At 30.6% G+C, this 20,489-nt stretch overlaps 1 protein-coding gene across 1 annotated transcript in view; it reads left to right on the top strand.

Moving 5' to 3' along the window:
- The window catches only part of LOC145246569 (gonadotropin-releasing hormone receptor-like), a 114,093-nt gene that overhangs the window by 22,200 nt on the left and 71,404 nt on the right, over window positions 1-20,489 (top strand). The window contains exon 2 of the mRNA XM_080108175.1: window positions 11,456-11,657. Within this exon, the coding sequence (XP_079964301.1) occupies window positions 11,456-11,657 (202 nt within the window). The remainder of the gene's footprint in view (window positions 1-11,455; window positions 11,658-20,489) is intronic.

The raw sequence follows: 20,489 nt of genomic DNA, 5'->3' as shown, positions 1-20,489 counted from the left end.
TCCTTCATTCCTCTGTTCATTATGTCTACACCCTCCAGCACTCCCAAATACTTATATCCTGTATCTTCTATTTCCTTCATAATTTCTCTATTTGGCAGCACTATTTCATCTGAATGAACCTTTACTCCCCTTTTTATCACCAGCATCGCACATTTACTAATCCCAAACTCGATCCTGATGTCTTCCGATTATGTCCCTACGAGCTCTACCAATCAGTCCTTTTCATTTCTACCGAATATATTCAAATCATTCATAAATAATAGATGGTTGGTGCGTTTTCCACAAGATCCAACGTTATACCCCAGTTTCTCTCTCTTCAAGAGGATGCTCAGTGGCATCATTATCATTATAAAAAGAAGTGGAGATAACAAATATCCTTGGAATATTCAACATTTAATGCCAATCTGCTCTAGCACCTCTCTGTTTGCTGTCAACACCGTTTTTCATTGAGTTATACTTGTCTCCAAAAGACCTACCACATTCTCAGCAACCTTCATCATCAATAGTGTTTCACGGATCCATAAATGAGAAAACATGACGTAAGCCTATCTGTAATCGATCCATGCTGCACTCAGATTCCTCTTCTCCCTCTTTGCATCCTGCATTACTGTCTTATCAATCAGTAATTGCTCCTTTGTACCCCACGATCCTTTCTGACATCCTTTCTGTACACAGGGAAAACACTATTACTCACGAGATGTCAATAATTTTTTTCCGCAAAGCAGTTTTCACATTAGTGGTAGACATGTAATTGGTTTATAATTGCTGGTATCTGTTCCCTTTGCAGGATCTTTCCAAATTAGTGTCGTCCTTCCCTTAACAAGCCGATCAGAGACATCTACCGACTCTACGACCCTTTGCATGGCAGCAGCTATAGGTGAATAAAGGCATTGGAACTGTTTGAATCACTCCATCTGAACCAGGTGCCATCCAGTTTGTCATCCTTCGTATGCCGGCCTTCGCGTCATCAATGGTTATCTCAAGGTTCCTCATCTGCTGCATTCCTGATAGCCTTTCTCTGATCTCTCCCAACCAGCTAGTCTTCTTATTATATCGCCCTTCGACAGCCGAAATTCCACTCTAGAACTTCCTGGCATCACTTGAATTCGGAGTGTTGCTATTTCCCGCCTGTTTACTACTATTTAATTAATACAGCTGAGACTGATTGTTCTGGCAAAGGTTGTTCTGCCGGAACGAACATTTTTTCCAACAAAGTCCCTAATTTCCATACCATCAGCATGGACCTTCTCTTTCAAGATTGTTAGAACGTTCATCGTTCCCTTTTCCAGCAATCTATACCTCCTTTCAAACCTTTCTGTCTTTCTTTTGGCTTTCTGTCCTAGTTTAACTCCTTTTCTTCTTTCTTCGATTCTACCAATGTTTTTTTCTGCCACCGTTTAATACTTTCTTCAAGCCGCCTCTGCCAGTATGGCCTTCTATCCTTCATTTCTTTCTTTTTCTTCTGTATTAAGCCAAGACGATTCGCAACAACATATGACGCTGCATATAATGATGATGATGATGATGATGATGATGATGATGATGATGATGACGACGACGACGACGATGACGACGATGATGATGATGATGATGATGATGATGATGATGATGATGATGATGATGATGATGATGATGATGATGATGATACCAATACCACCATTGGAAACTTTAATGTTCAAGAAACAAGAACTCAAAATACTTGAGAGCGTCAATCTGATTGTGCTATGAAAAAAAGATTATACAAATAAAATATGGACTGCAGTTTTAATAATGTAGTGTTAAATTCCGATTATGGATTCTACAATTAGCGATGTTATTTTCTATTTTCGAATGTATTCCATTTACTGTTGCATATATGCGGTGAATCCCGTTAACACGTAAGTTGCATTTTCATATTTTGCCAGAAATCTTGTGACCATACTTTTGGGATCTCGAGATTGGAGCTCAGTCTAGTACGTTTCTCTAGATATAGTTTATCAATTTTAGAAATGTATTTTGTTAGATCTATTTAAGTTCGTAAGTTATGATTTTCTGATTAAAATATATCATTTATTGGTAAGAAAAGATTGTAAGATTTCCCTTCAAATTTATGACATTTGAGATTGAGAATGCAACGTACTTTTTTTTAAGAGTTGTTTATTGTGTTCGTTCCAAATGAGTGTCAACTCAATTTCTTTTCGAACACGGACTTATTTTCAAGCGATGGACAATGAACGTAATAACTCCTCTCCAATCAGCTCGCACGTGTCATTAAATGAGTTTAAACGTCACATGTCACTTACACAGCATGACGTGTTATCAGTTCTTTTACTTCTCAATTTTTTTCAAATTGTAAAACTTGTTATTCACAAAGTCCAGTAGGAATCTGTCTCATATCAATCCCTCCCCCTCCCCTGTCTCTCCCTCTCACTCCCTGACTCAATTTTTTTAGATTCATTTGTATCGCTTAAAATGGCAAGTCGATATTATCAAAGGAAAAATGATGATAGTGTATCCATACAAGATAAGTATTTTTTATAGGCAATTTTGTTAAGACAATGCAAAAAATCTTGTTAATAACGAGAGTTCAAAGATACGAGAACATTCTAATGAAATAAAGCTATGTTTTCAAGGTGCAACTGAAAAATTGAGACAGTTTTTTTTTTTGTTGTTTTTTTGTTTTTTGTTATTTGTCATCTTCAGCTTTCGTGCGTTTACGTGTGTTTAAATGAGAGATGCATAGCGATATGACAATATGTATGTCAAAATGTTTTTTTCTCTTTTCTATTTTTTTGCTACAGAGATGATGTGTGTGTGTATGAAATCATGTACACGTGCGTTTAATGAGGGGCGTAAACGTGTGCTTTGCAAGGCGTGCTGTTTACTAGTTCTTAAGTTTTCCGGAGACCCTTTGCCTCAAGGAGACTCATGTTTGATTTGACATGCGTTTTCTAACAGTACATGCGACAAAAATGGAAAGATGAATGTTTATAATACTCGTTGCAATTTAGAGTGAAGATTTCTTGCGTTATAATTGATTTAAATGAACGGCTTTTGTGCGATCCTGTCCAATTGGTATTTGATTTGTAATAGAAATCATTTGTTTGTGTTGCCACATCGAGAAATATTATAATATCGTATACAGTCATTAACACTATAAATATTTTGTTAAAAAAATATTTTCGGCAACAATTTTTTTTTCGCAAAATCAAGCATTTCAGGTTTTTAATTATTTCTAAAAAACGGTCGGAAAATGTAAATAATTAAAAAAACACAATTTAATTTGTTTTACCAATTATTATGCAAAATATGAATAAATCAACGTTTGTTTCTATACATCCTTGTTGTTTTTACTTTGTATACTTGGATTTTTTTTAAATCTTTAAAACACACCTTAGTTCTGATTTTCAGTCAGGTTTGAAATAATATTTTAATTCTTGTAATAATTCAGAAGGAGCTTAAATGTCACCCAATTCTCATCTATTTATATATTTTTCTCACTTGTACAACCCTTATAAAATATTTATGAATGTCTTAGGGATCAGTTGAGGAAATGGTGACTCTTTTTATAACGATGCGATATAATGTACATAACTGTATCCGTACATATTATAAACACGCATGTAAAGAAACTTTACAATAATGAGTTTATTTACTTCTGTATGATAAGAATAACAATGAAGAATAGTACTCCCATTTTATATTGACGAAGACATATAGTGATTGGACGATTCCAATTATTTTCCCGATTCCAATACAATTACCAATTTTGATTCCGATTCTTTAAAACATTCTAAATATTTAACTGTAAATGTCTATATTGTTCCGATTACCGTAAAAACACATATTGTGCGTATATTTATCAGACATACTTGTGAGGGGATTAGTTATAGAATTTACTTTTACTGGAAGTGTAAATAAATCCATATTTTATTATTACAACCAGTAGTTGAAGATTTTTCTTAAACTAAAATGAAAAAAATAGATAATTAAAAAATTCGTTTTTGGCAGGGGGAAATAGGTACACACATTTTCGATTCCGATAATGATTCCGATATGAAATATTTTTTGATTTTTCCGATTCCCGATTCTGATTCCAATAAATCATCCGCACACAAGAACACAAGTCATCCGTAAAACTGCATAGGTCGAACGAAAGTCTTATCTGGGTCTTATAGAATTGTTTACAACATCCAAACTATAATTTTTTGATCAGGTTAAAATTTTGCAAGATGGTTATAAAAGCTGATCAAGTCTAAATATCACATTTAGAATTATCAGAAGTATCAAGTGTCTACAATGAACGAAACCGAACTAATCCATTAAGATGCCACTTTTACATTTACTGTGACATTTACATTGACCTTTGGCATTTATATCTTGAAATCAATTTACTTCTAAGAAAAATTATGACCGATATTTTGACTGATTTTGGTGAAGATTTGGCGAGCAATGTTGACGCCAAATTTTACAAATGTCATTCAAAAGCATAACCGCCTTAGAAAAACTATAAAATAATGGTAGATGTTGTGACCCAACGCGTCACGAGTACACGTAATATAAAATTGTTAAAACGATTCAGTACACAAAAATAATGTTCAAGTCATGTGCGCGATTGTGTTCATACATTTGATATCTGATAGAAAAGTTAAATGAGTGCAATATGCCCGACTAGCATCAAAGTTCGACGTGCCAACTTGATAGTCTTCGTCCATACCAATTACACTAATCGATTTATCATACGTCGGAACAAGCCTAACTAAAGCCTCTGATTGATTGCACTTCCAAATTGAGCCACACAATTTGTAACCACAACACAATTTAATCGCGTTTGCTGTTCAAATTATGAATATTTACAAGTGCAATCTTTCCTTCAGGGAATTGTTTGTCATTTTTTTACAATATTGTTTTGTTGTATATTGTTTTGTTTTTTATATTGTTTTGTTTTTTAATATTGGTTTGTTTTATATTGTTTTTATATTGTTTTTTTAATATTGTTTTTTTGTATTGTTTTTTATATTGTTTTGTTTTATAGTATTGTTGCATCCATTTCTCCTATCTGCAAAAACAAAAAATGTTATCAAAAATGCATAATTCCTGAAGGCATTTCTACAATGTCCGATTATTGTTTTGGAAAATTTATTTTACTTCGATTATTATTTCACAATTCACTGTTTTATATTTAATAAAATATAATCAATAATTAGAAATAAAATACAGTTTATTAGTTTTGTTATAGACAACATCAAACCGACTTTGTTGATGTAATACTTAGTCCATTCATGTCTGTAAACAGTATTCGATGTTCCAATTTTTTTAATTTATTAAAGTACTGGATTGAATTTCGTATTTCATCTTTAAATACTCGTACGCCGTACTGTAATTTTCTCTTAGTTGTCAATTTCTAACATGAAACATCAGTTTTATAGTTTATAGTTAGTGAACGTTGACTCCACAATGATCGAAACAACGATAATAATTTTCAACATTTGTAAAATTCTACTTCAGAAAAGTTGTATTTGACCTTGATATAAGTTTTGCTTTTAATTTCTTCTCTGGTAAGTGATAATAGGAATCGATAATCGATCACTAAAGATAAAATCGGAAGGAGATTTAAATGACGTCTCGTAATTCTTGGACAAGTGCAATAAATCTAATTTGAATATTTCGACTTGTGAATATATCGATTTGTAAATATATCGATTTGTAAATATATCAATTTGTGAATATATCGATTTGTAAATATATCGATTTATACAAAAGAAAAAGCCTTGACATATAATGATTTATTCTTCGGATTTGTCTGAACTTATTTATGGTGTAATTTAGACCACACTATTATTTAAAACATATAATTAAAAATTATTGCAACCATTGTATTTTTGTAAGTTTTATTCGAGTAAAAATTGTGTTTTATCTTGGTTATTATTCTTTCTTTTCCATTACATCTTGGTAAACGATGATTGGAATCGATATTTGGAAAATCGTAACTCCAGATGAAATTGAGGACAAATTTAAATTGTCCCCTAAAAATTAGAGAAAAATTTAATCTTTATTAAATTTAATTTTGGTTTTTCAAACTGTTATCATATCGATGTCTACAACAAATAAAAACTCTTCTTTAATGTATTGATTTATTCTCGTTTTTTTAACTTATTTACGATGTATATATATATATATATATATATATATATAGAGAGAGAGAGAGAGAGAGAGAGAGAGAGAGAGAGAGATGTTGTTTTGTTTTGGTTTTAGCGAAATGTTTTGAATGAAAGTGCATTTTTACCTAAATGCGAGTAATTTTCCCTTTTAACCAATTTGGTACTCCCACATGGGGAACGGTATATATATTATTTTTGAAATGTAATTATCCACTGACACGTGTTTCGTCGTCTACGACTTATCAGAATGGCTGTATCTAGCGAGATTCGAAATCGGGACCCAACGCTAATGAGCCTAAACCCTTACCCCTGGACCATCTCGCCAACTGTCTGGATATATCGTGATTTAGTTAGATGTTGTTTTGTTTTCATTTTAGCGATATGTTTTGAATGAATTCAATTATTTACGAAAGTGCATTTTTACCTAAATGCGAGTTGGGAATAATTTTCCCTTTTAATATTAGTGGTCCTTTTGTGCTTCCTTCCGTAAGCTCTTGGAATCTTTTTAGAAATAATTCTAACTAGAAAAATATCAGGCAATACCATACCAACAATAGAATCTTCGGATCCATACAATGATAATGATGATGATAATGATAATGATAATGATAATGATAATGATAATGATGATAATAATGATAATGATGATTATTATGATGATGATAATGATAATGATGATGATAATGATAATGATAATGATGATCTGCATTCTAACTTGAGTTTCTGAACATTACCAACCTAAAATCAGTCTCAACTTAATTGTAATAATATATGTGATATTACAGTTATAATTGCAAACGGTTTATAATTGCTTTCCTAATATTTCGTATTTAATTTACTGTTATATACATTTTTATACATTTCAAACGAGAATCAAAACAATGTAAAGCAACAAATACTGTATTAAATTAACCGGAGAATTGTTCTCATCTTCAGTTGTATCTGCACAACGTTTCGATCGATGTAACTTACGAACTTTAACATTTGATTCATGATTCTCTTCTTTTGTCATGTAGTGCTTTCTTTTTCCATCTTTTTTCTTGTCGTTATATCTCTGGTTTCAATATTTCCTGCATTGTTTTCCTTGACGGTTTCTCTGGCTGTGGTGATCAATCGTTCTGTATTCTCGTTTACTTTCCCAAGTTCTTTTGTGTACTTCCTGCATCGTCTCCCACATTTATTAGTCCCTTTCCCTTTCATGCCTTTTCACACACACTAGGTTGCTATCATTTTTTGTGTCTAATACATTGTACATTCTGGTAAGTTTCCTAGATTTCGGATTAAGATGCCTAATTTTTTATTTGGTACAGACTATTATTATTATTATTATTATTATTATTATTATTATTATTATTATTATTATTATTATTATTATTATTATTATTATTATTATTATTATTATTATTATTATTATTATTATTATTATTATTATTATTATTATTATTATTATTATTATTATTATTATTATTATTATTATTATTATTATTATTATTATTATTATTATTATTATTATTATTATTATTATTATTATTATTATTATTATTATTATTATTATTATTATTATTATTATTATTATTATTATTATTATTATTATTATTATTATTATTATTATTATTATTATTATTATTATTATTATTATTATTATTATTATTATTATTATTATTATTATTATTATTATTATTATTATTATTATTATTATTATTATTATTATTATTATTATTATTATTATTATTATTATTATTATTATTATTATTATTATTATTATTATTATTATTATTATTATTATTATTATTATTATTATTATTATTATTATTATTATTATTATTATTATTATTATTATTATTATTATTATTATTATTATTATTATTATTATTATTATTATTATTATTATTATTATTATTATTATTATTATTATTATTATTATTATTATTATTATTATTATTATTATTATTATTATTATTATTATTATTATTATTATTATTATTATTATTATTATTATTATTATTATTATTATTATTATTATTATTATTATTATTATTATTATTATTATTATTATTATTATTATTATTATTATTATTATTATTATTATTATTATTATTATTATTATTATTATTATTATTATTATTATTATTATTATTATTATTATTATTATTATTATTATTATTATTACTATTACTATTACTATTATTATTATTATTATTATTATTATTATGATTATGATTATGATTATTATTATTATTATTATTATTATCATCATCATCATCTCACTAAGATTAGTCACACAACCCATCATCAAAAATTTCTCTTTGAGCACAACCTGTGGCGTTCTTTGAAGTCTTATTAAAAAGTCTCCCCAGATTTCCAGTATTCTCCACCTCTTTCTATAAACATTGCAGATGAATTTGCATTATTGTAACAGACGCTTACCATTGATTTCTTGTTGGCAGAGGCTATTGGTTTTCATCGGAATTTGGGTGGCAAAAGGCCTGCCCAAGGTCTCAGTTCTGTTTGTACTCATCCAGCGCAGGTCTGGCTAGTGCTTTGCCTCCTTGGTCTTTTCAATCACCTTGACCTTATTTGGTGTGGCGCAAGTGTTTGGTGACAAATACACACCAAATGTTGGAAGGTAGGAGTGAAGGGGTTAGGGTTAGGGTTACACTCAGTTTCCATGATTCCATGTGATGTTCCTTTGCATTTTACATCTGTATTATTATTATGATGATGATGATGATCATCATCATCATCATCATTATTATTATTATTATTATTATTATTATTATTATTATTATCATTATTTTAGTTATTATCATTATTTTATTATTATTATTTTATTATTATTATCATTATTATTATTATTATTATTTTTGTTATTATCATTATTTTATTATTATTATTTTATTACTATTACTTTTATTATTATCATTATCATCATCAGCAGCAGCATCATTATTAGCATTATTATTATTATTATCATCATCATAACCAACACCATCATTTATATTATCATCATCATTATTATTATTATAATTATCATCATCATCATCATATTTTTATTATTATTATTATTAGTAGTAGTAGTAGTAGTAGTAGTAGTAGTAGTAGTAGTAGTAGTAGTAGACAGTAAATATTATTCCGATCGATTAAAAAGAAAAGGGCAAAGTTTTCTTACTTTAAAGTATCATACAAAATCTTTTCTACATTGTCAGAATCAAAACGTTTGTGACGAAATTAAAGCGCAAGTGTATAAATGTAATGTGCGTTTATAAATGTACGAACAATCGTTGAAAGCAAAATATTTATTTTTTTCCAAAAAAATTTGATTTCGTATCAGAGAATTATTTTATTTTCATAAATATTGCAGTATTTACTAATTACCAAATTGATTTCGTACCAGAGAATTATTTTATTTTCATAAATATTGCAGTATTTACTAATTACCAAATTGATGTTAATAGAATATTTTGTCATAAATGTAAATAAATCTACTCTTCTCTTGTTCCTTATTATATCCAGAGCGCAACCTCAGCGTCTTCTTTTACAAAATCATAACATATTGAAAACATGAATGAAAAAAAAAGGCAGCAACTATTTAAAGATCTGAAATCCAGGCTGATTCAAAGTCGCTGAAAAAAATGTTCAAAAGATGACTCCACTTCATTTATTTTTTTTTTTTAATACCGGGGGAACTCTGGACAAGGACTAATTAAAATGTTGCCTCTTCAATTTTCCACCATTTTATAAAAACTCCTACAATTCACAAATCACTACTTCCTTTGTTTGAATGTTCATCAACAGTTATCCAAAGCATTGATTTAACCCCCTCGAGGCACATCATGCATTTCTCGAGTACCAATTAGGATAACAATGTATTTCTGACAAGCCTTGAACACCATGATAATTCGTGATATTTGGATTATTCGGACAGCTCTTCGCATTTAGAATATTTTTTATAATGTTTCGACTGATGAGGCATCAATCGTTCTTCAGGTGTATCTTGTTGAACTCTGACATTTGCACAGAATTTCAAACAACCTTTTATTTAATCCACGATAGAAGTCCTAGTAATTAGCAGTGATATTATGAATATCAGTTAACTTCAACGTGGTTGTCTTCAAGTCTAAATTAAACAAGTTCTTGTTAAGGCATACCTTTCAATAATGAAATTCTACACAATTACAACCAATAACGATAACTACACTGTTGCCTTAGTGACTTATTACCCTTATCCTCATGTTGCCTTCGGGAATCGATAAGCAGTGACTTCTTAGTAAAGAAAAACTAATAGAAAAGACATTCAACTTTTTATGCATTTATTTTATTATTCGTATCATTTTAACATATCGATCAGTACATCGAAGAAATCAGTGTTTTGTTTAATTGCTTTTTACTATAGAAAGATATGGCAATCAAAAATGGAAGTCGATGGAAACTGGAAGCTCTCTTGAAGTGGAATTTATGGCAAACAGCAAAACAAAACTTTCTCTTCGGAAGGAAGAGTCTATTTTTCATTATTTCACTACATTTTGTTACCCAAAGCGAAGAACTGCTTGAATTATCAACATTGTTTTTTTATACTTTATATATATATATATATATATATATATATATATATATATATATATATATATATATATATATATATACTTTATATATATATATATATATATATATATATATATATACTTTATATATATATATATATATATATATATATATATATATATATATATATATCCGGAAAGAGAGAGAGAGAGAGGTCTAATCGCGTAAGATTTAACAAGAAAACACTATGGAACAAATAAGTTTCCAATATTAAGAAGAATTGAGAAAGCAAATAGCAAGCCTCTCATGCGTTTCCTTAACGAGTCGCTTTCTTTTATCTTCTTTTATAAAGAGCAATATGTATATCACGCAAACTTTAGCGAGTAAAAAGGTACTGAACAAATCCATTAAAACATTTCAGTGGAATTGGGAATACAAATAGCAAGTAGGCAATCCCCACATTCAATCCTTTTTCATAAGGCGTGTTCTTTTTTATTTATTTTGTGTACCGAAGCATATTTCTCGTTTATTTTCATTTTTTTTTAGTTTGATGCATTGTTTTTTTTTATTTCATGATTGGCAAAGGGAAACATTAATATCACAGTAAGTGCTTACTATGAATTAATCGAGGATTGAAGCAAGATCCTCTGTCCTGCGAGTGAAGGTTTTTATCTCTAGGCTAAATATACTGGTCGCATAAGTATACCGACACGATATCTTCATTATAACAGGATTTTCTCTGCAGTTGTTATCAATTCTCGTTCATTTTTCAGGCTATCATCTTTCAAGAGCAAAAGAAGATGTTTCGACAAGGCATGTTTCATCAATGTCGGGACAGTTACACAGCAGCTTGGCAAGGTCAGCTTTACTCAGCTTCTTCCATGTTGCTGCTATTCGTAATTCCCCTCATCATTATGGTGACGGCTTACGCACTTATACTAAAAACGATTATCAAAACGTCAAGACAGTTTCACGGTAAGTATATCTATCTGTTTTTATTTACTTGGCCACCTCAAACAAGACATATTGTTTTTAAAGCATAACGAACTACTAATATAGTTTACAGATTTATATATAAATTATTGTCAAATTATTGTCAATACTTATTGTCTAGTTGTTTTTTTTTCCTTTTGAAACTTTTTTTTAATTCGAAATTATGAATCGTTTTACTCAATATTAATATAATTCTAGGATACCTATACCTATTGAGCTTATAATATATCTACAGTGCAATGGGCACGGTTTTCTTTTAATAGTATTAATACATTTACTAATACATTAAAATAAACTCTGCTCTTCAGACTCCAAATCTAATTACCTCTAGAAAATAAAAATAATATATATATTATTATTTTTTTGTATTTTTTACATGGGGGTCACCACTTATCAAGGCCCAGAAGCCACTAGGGGATAAGGGTTATTGTGTGTACAGTAATCAATGGGATAGTATCGTAGTAATAGTTAGTATCGGAGACTTGATAAAGTGGCATTACTTAAGGGGGCGGTTCATCAGGAATTTGTTTATGTTAGACTTGAAGACATCCAAGTTGAAGTCAGGAGGGAAACAAGCAAGCGGCAGAGAGTTCCACAAGTGTGCAGTTCTAAGAAAGAAGCTTTGTCCATGGAATCTACCTTTTGATTTAGGCACAGATAAAGAGTGGGGAAAATTATTGACATTAGTTTCAGCTAGACGGGTGTTTTTCAAGAAAGATTGGCGAAAGGGTCCCAGAGATTGGAGCTCAGACGAGCACTTACCATGGAAATAACGATAAAACAAAGATAGGCTCCCAACGTCTCTTCTGTGGGGGAGAGTCTGCAGGGAAGAGAAAAGGGCATCCCCACTAAGCCATGAAGTCTATTTTGTACTCTGTCAAGGCAGGATAGGCTATTTTTAGCAGTTCCTGCCCAGATGTGGCAGCAATACTCCATCCTTGGACGTACTTGGCTTTTATATCGATAGAGAATTGCATCATTAGTGAGATATATTCTGGAGCGGTGAAGGATCCCATCATTTTCCCAGCGACCTTGGCAACAGACTTGATGTATGTGTTCCATTTCTGATCAGGAGTAAAGGTCAAACGCAGAAGCTTGTCAAAACATGGAGCCTCCCCAAGACGAGAGCCATCCATTTCAATTAATGCCAGATGGGGATCAGAGCGTTTATGATGTAAAGATCGAAGCTTGGTTTTAGATGCATTAAAGGTAAACAGCTACCTCTTACCCCATTGTACCACGCGCAGTTGGTGAATGTATGTCTGTTTGAAAATACTGAAAAGATAAACTGTAAACTACTAATCATATTACACTGAAATTAACAGGAAATATTATTACACAAATGAGAGTATATAACGAGTAAAATTTTTCTTAGGATGAATGAATAACGCGTACAAAAATATCTCGGAAAGTAGAAAGGGACACTTTTCATTTCAACTTACCGACATATTTCTAATATTTTGTGCATTGATTGCTGTACGCGCAATAACCCTTATCCCTGAGTGGCCTTCGGGCATTGATAAGTGGTGACCCCCATGTAAAAAAAAATTACCTTAGATTTATTTTACGTAATGTACATTTTGTTGCAATTTAAAAACATTATCTTTCATCTAGCAATTAATGATATAGATATAAAATTTTCAATGATTTTTTTTTAAATAGCTCCTGAACTCTCGATGAAATGTTGCGTCCCTCTGCTTGTTCTATAAGTATTTTAATGGTGAATGCTCTGACGAACTGCAAGCACTTCTGCTCCAACGACGTAAAACCCCTAGATAAACCTGACATGCAGCTAAATCCCACTCCATACACAGTGGAGATCCCTAGATGTAGGAGAGCTTTCTATTCCAGTAGCTTCTTCCCCAGAACCGCTACACTTTGGAATTTCATTCCGGCTCCCTGCTTCCCCAACTGTACTGACATGCAGAAGTTCAAGAGTAACTTGAACCAACATCTTACTGCCCAACTCCCTGCATAGTACTCCAATAGCTTATGTCCCTGCTTGTTATACTAATTAGGAAAAACTGGTCCATTATTGAATAAATCTCGATTGAAAACACATTTTATGGCCGTTCTTGAAAGAGATATTGTTTTTATAAGAGAATACACGTCACATAATATTTAAAAATATATATTTTTATTTGTTTTCAATGTTCTTTTAAAAAAAGTAAAATTTGATTTTTCTAAGTGTTCATTTTCTACTTTGCTTTGTAAGGTTTTAGTTGTTTAACTTATTAAGAGTTTATTTAGTTAAAAAAGAAAACAAGTAATGTCGAGTGATACTTTTAAACAAAAAATATCTGGCTGAAGAGGATCACGTCTTAGGAGTTTCGATAATCGCTCAAAAATAAAAAAATTAAAGAAAATACTGAGGTCGATATAGTTTTAAAACGAGTCTCCTCCTCCAAAAGAAAAAAAAATGTATATTTTCTTAGGTAATGTTCAAGATCACTGCTTGGAAAAAAATCAAGCTAACGGAAGTGGATACGGTTGATTATGTAACGTAACCGAACGAAGACATGAAAAACGAAATCATATATTTATTTTAAAAACTTACTTTAGTTTTTAACATTTCTTGTGTTATTTCGAAACAAATACAAGACAAAGCCTCAGTTGACATTAGGATGAACCCTTTCTTTTGTGTGTGCTTTTTTAGCGGGAAACGTAGATATCTTGTAATCTGACCTATTTTTAACCTAGCTGTAGTTAAATGTGATTTTTTGTCAACTGGGCCTTTTTCCAGTAAACGCCTGCCCATTGGTTGATTAGGAGGGGCGTGGTGAAAACTAGGAATCTGATTGGCAATCTAAAAACTAAAAAGAATATGCGTATAAAAACGCGAGATAACCACAACTCTTCACATAAGCCTGACGAATCATAGCGTGGATAAAACGCGGAATATTCTGTGTAGCTTAATTGCCATATATATTTTTATAACTTACTACCTAGCTCTACCTATGCATTACTATTGTACTTAAAGTTTCCGCATAAAATTATACTTTTGCATATTAAAAACGTGATTAAATGAAGAAGTCATATATATATATATGTATATATATATAGATATATAGATATATATATACATATATATATATATATATATATATATATATATATATATATAGGAAAACAATAAGAATGGAAAATAAAGTCACGACTATATATCGGTAAATATAGAATGGTCCATTTATTCAATAAGGGTATACAAACATTTTGTTGGGGGATAGAGGGGACTCTTTATACCAAGGCATTTCGAAGCTTAATGCTTCCCATCAGAAGAGAAGATGGTAGGTAACATAATGGGGATTCGACGTCTCGCATGGGATTCATTAGGAACGAAATGAATCAATAAAATTATAGATGATGTTAGGGGTAGTTGTATCGAATTCTAAGATAAAGGAGGGGCGTATTATGTAGTGTGTAATGGAAAAAGGTCTATTGGTTTCTATCGTAGTCTTAAATGTATGTAGTTTATGTTTTAAGGCTTAGAGGAAGTATATGGTGGGTGGGAGATAGTTTTATTTTATCAGCATGTCAGGTGCATATTATCTATGCAGGGGTATTCAATTGGCAGATAAAACTTAGATGACAACAGCACTTTATGATGACGACTATGATGAGGCGAAAGGGTGTATTCTAAGCAGGATTGAACAAAAGTAACTGTTATTCCAACATTACTTACGAAAAGACTATGGTATAGCGTGGTGTTATGAGGATTAATTAAGGTTGTGGATTAAATGGGGCGTCGTACACTAGGGTTTTAATACAGTGATGCAAGAGAAAGTTCGGAGGCGGGTTAAAGGAGTGTGTTATGAGGTGGGTATGGGTGTGTTGTTGTAAGGTTATAATAATAAAATTCAGAATACAAATATATATTAGATAATATGTAGTAATAATCCTAGAGTTGCCCTGTTATAAGATTTACAGGGGTTATAAGGGAGAGGTGTAAAGACAGGGTAGCAAAGTTAATAGAGGTGGATAAAAAGATAAAAATAATTAGGATGTGGACGAATGGCTTGGTGGGATAATAGGGGAAAAGTATACTACTACTACTACAACTAATAATAATAATAACAATAATAATAATAATAATAATAATAATAATAATAGAAAAAAGGTGAATAAAAGTAAGGGATAAATAATAAAAATAAATGTAAAATAACAAATGAAACTAGAAATACGGGAAAAAAATGAAGAGCAAAATAAAATGAAAAGGTAAAAAAGTAAATAACTAAACTGAAATTTAGTATAATGGTGGCAGAGTTGAATAACTAGGGTACATCTATACAAAAGTAAGGCACAAAGTAATAATGCATATATGGGTTTAGAGCGGAGTAGAGAGTTCGGTAGACAATAGCCCGGAGGGTCAGGTGAATGTTTGCAGAAGTCAATATTATAGTCCTGAATTTGCTGAATGCAAGGACCAGTGATATAATTATTTATGAACAAGCAAAATATAAACAACAGAATACGTTTATGCTCGTTTATAACGGTTAAAGAGTAGCGTTTCAGTGAATTGCGTTATTAATCGTAGAGAGAAAGGTTTTCAAATTAACAATGAGAGCTTGTTTTATCGAGAGATATGTAAGAAGAAGACATTTCCTCTGTACTAAAAAAGATGATGAAAAGATTGAGATTTAGTTAGTTCGAAGATTGTGTTTGGTGTTTCCGCGTTTGTCTTGTATATTCCTTCTTATATGATTCTGTGAGTGTTCCTTGGTTAGTGTTGATAAATTGTAATCTTTATTCGTCCTTTGCGTGTGGGCAGTGCATGTTTTACGTAGCGAAAATAAGGCCGTGTTTAATAATTGGGTCGAAGCAGCAGCTGGAAGCGCGTTAAGATGCTTTCAACTCCAATGGAGGCCAGAGTCTAGTGAGTAGTAGCGACAAAAATAGCTGGGTGGAAGGAAGCTGAAAGTCTACGCATAAGGATGCGTATGTTAGTATTCGAAGGACTTTAACGGAGAGTCAGGAATTTTATATAGAAGTTGGGAGTATGGGGGTATGCGTGTGTGTGCGAATTTGAAGAAAATGAAAGTCGGTTGCCATTATCGTATCTCGTAAAATAATTAATAAATAATATTTGTTTACGTTAAAAAAATATAGAAAAATATGTGCTATGGTCTCCAAGCTTGGAGACTATTAATCGTATTATGGTTTAAAACATTAACAAAAAATTGGCATGAATTAAAAGCGATATAAATGAGAAATAAAGTAATTTAAGACTTCATGGCATAACGGTTAACGCACTCGGCCCCAATACATATGACCTTACGTTTGAATCAACGAAACAATTAATCTACGCTGAGAAATAAAGGAAGACCATTCAAAGTTAAAGAAAGCTTTATTATGTGCTGGTGTATTGCGTTCTTCTTCTTGCTCTTTGTGTTGTTCGTGGTCCCTTTCTTTTTCAAGAAAAATTATTTTTGTAAGTTAACTATAGATAGATAGACAGACAGATATATCGGAAGATAATAGATAAATAGCTAAGTAGACATAATAACAGAGATATCGATACTTATCATCGAGGGTGATTTGCCAGATTTTGTCGTTTTTTTTTTTTAAGATATGATCTTTAGTCGGCATTACTTTCCGAACGTCTCATATAATATTAAAGATATTGTATTATACTCTATTGAGCTTCTGTTTAAAACTTCTATGCAAATTTCAAGAGATATAGATAAGCTATGCATATATATATATATATATATATATATATAATTATTTTTTTTACTATAATAATTAAATACCTACAGACACTAGTGTTTCATCCTTTCGGGATTCTTCAGTGCAGGGTGTCACAATTACTACCAGTCGAACGATTCGAACCCCGCGACACGAGACATCTCTGGCTCGATTAGCGGAGGCCGTATCCATTCGGCTACCATTAATCGTGTGAAATAGCGTTGAATTTTAAACATTTTGATTCAAATGTTCATTACGTCAGACAGACAGTGATCAAATCGTTATACGACGATCTACGCATAAGAGCTAAATTGACCGACTTTTATTCAACAGAAAGTGCTCAACGATAAGAAACGTATTTCTTAAAGGGGCTGTCATAATTATTTTTATATATATATATACTGGCATGGGTGCCCGGCGTTGCCCGGGTGTTTGGAGGAAAAAAAAAGTGGTAAATTATTTTAACTTTGACTCCTATTAAGACCCCTTAACATTTATTGTTTTGGGCTCAAATCAAGTTATTAAGTTAGATCCATGTCGAAGAAAACTGTATCTCAAATTTCAAGTGTTTAGATCCTAAATTGTCGGAGGAGTTTGATAGAGTTCTCAAAGGTCAAATCGTTGAAAGTTGACCCCTTAACAGCCAATTTCTGGCCGAAAACCTATCACCAAGATTTTCCCAAATCTCAGTATCCTGTATATCAAATTTCGAGTCTGTAAACTAAAGATTGACAGTTATTGCGTAGGGAAATATACACAGACAGACAGACACACAGACACGTTCGGTTTTATATATATACAAGCAATGGGTGTCCGGCGTTGCCCGGGTGTTTGGAGGTGTATGCTGAGCAGAAAAAAAACGGTAATTTTTTTAAAACTTTGACCCTTATTATGATCCCTTAATATTTATTGTTTTGGGCTCAAATCAAGTCATTAAGTTAGATCCATGTCCAAGGAAGCAATATATAAAATGTCAAGAATGTAGACCGAAAATTGTCGGAAGGGTTTGGTAAAGTTCTCAAAAGTCAAATCGTTGAACTTTTACCCCTTAGCAGCCAAATTTCTGGCCGAAAATCGATGTGATCGATTTTCCCAAATCTCAGTACCCTGTATATCAAATTTCGAGTCTGTAGACTAAAAATCGACAGAGTTATTGTGTAGGGAAATGTACACAGACACGCACACAGACACACACACACACACGTTCACTTTTATAGTTATATAGATAGATATATAGAGATATTAAACAAAAATATATACGTATACATAAATATATTGTGAAACATTTTTTTGTTTACTATAACCTTTTTACGCAAATATTACGCAAGTATAAATCATGTAGAATATCTGCATGAATATAATTACACGTAATAGTTAATTAAAGATGATCATCCCATGAGAAAACGAAAAAACTAATATGGAATTAATTAAAATGAATGTTTAAAAGAATATGCAAATTAGCTAGATCTTTTGCAGATGAATGCAATTGCACGATCCATATATAAGAAAATTGTATTTTCTTTTTAAATAAATAGAAAATATGGTTTTTAATATGAATATCAATGCGCAGAAAAGACAAACGAATTAATAGGTATATATATAATATATATATGTATATATATATATATATATATATATGTGTTGTGCATGTGCATTCAATCATAATAGTGGAATTAAACCGAAGAATGAATTAGAATCTAATGAGTGTTAATTGGTTAACATTGCAAATACAACGCAAATAAACAAAAGACCTTGATGAGGGTTATTTTTCTTTCGAACAAACGTTTCGTCTAATTTTATTGACAATATATTCAACATGTTTACTTCATTCTTTCAAAAGACGTGAAAATGAATTCTTATTCACAACAAATCAATGATAATTACTTGCATGTCTATTTGTCGATTTTAATCTCGTACTTTTAAAAAGCAAAAAATAATCACAATAAAGCAGGAATGGTTGGTCTTCTATTGTTTGCATTCAATTCTGTTGTTGAAATGTCTATCCAAACTTTAGACATGGAAGATAGATATAAACCAACCCACGGTCATATTTGGCTATAAAATTACTTTCTAATTTCCTAAAATCGTATTTCAATCTATTTAACTATATATATATATATATATATATATATATATATATATATATATATATATATATATTAATATAGGATTGATATGTAGTTTGCTTGAAGCATTGTGTGGGATAGGTATGTAAAAGAGATTTAGAAGGCTGTCACAATGCGAGGAATGAATTATAGTCGCTGTTGGTAAGAGGAGACGAGAACAAGTGACGATTTACAAATCAATAAGTACATATATATATATATGTTTTATTATTATTATTATTATTATTATTAGTGAAACACGTCGCATGAAAACAAGTAAGACATTTTACCATACAACTGAATAAATATATATATATTTAAAAAAATAATAATAATAAAACATATATATATATATGTACTTATTGATTTGTAAATCGCCACTTGTTCTCGTCTCCTCTTACCAACAGCGACTATAATTTATTCCTCGCATTGTGACAGCCTTCTAAATCTCTTTTACATATATATTAATATATATATATATATATATATATATATATATATATATATATATTAATCTATAAAGTATTTATAAAGTATATATGGCGATTAAGCTACACTGGATATTCTGCGTTTCATCCAACTATAGGATTCGTCAGGCTTATGCGCGAATTCTGTCGTTGCTTACGTTTTCATTTTTAAGGAGGAAATTTGCTCGCCATCGCATTCGGCGTATTAGTTCATCTGTTTTTTTGATTAATTTAATAATATAGCTATGCTTGCTGGGTGTGGGGATGTTTTTTAGCGATGTTTCGAAATTAACTCTTTCCATATCTATTTTTAATGTGGTGAAATAAATTTTTTTGAAAGTGCTCGACTGTTTTAGGAGCTAAGTATAACTACTTCATTTATTCACATAAATTTAATATACGAAAGTATAGATTTATGCGTAAACTTACGCATAAATCTATACTTTCGTATATTAAATTCATGTGAATAAATGAAGTAGTTATATATATATATATATATATATATATACATATATAAACTTTAAATTTTTGCCCGCGATGACTTAATCCACAATATT

This window comes from Euprymna scolopes, chromosome 24 (assembly GCF_053919585.1).
Source record: "Euprymna scolopes isolate OS-2025 chromosome 24, ASM5391958v1, whole genome shotgun sequence".
NCBI lineage: Eukaryota > Metazoa > Mollusca > Cephalopoda > Sepiida > Sepiolidae > Euprymna > Euprymna scolopes.
Note: the sequence above shows the minus strand (reverse complement) of the source record. Positions and strands in the feature narration are given on the sequence as shown.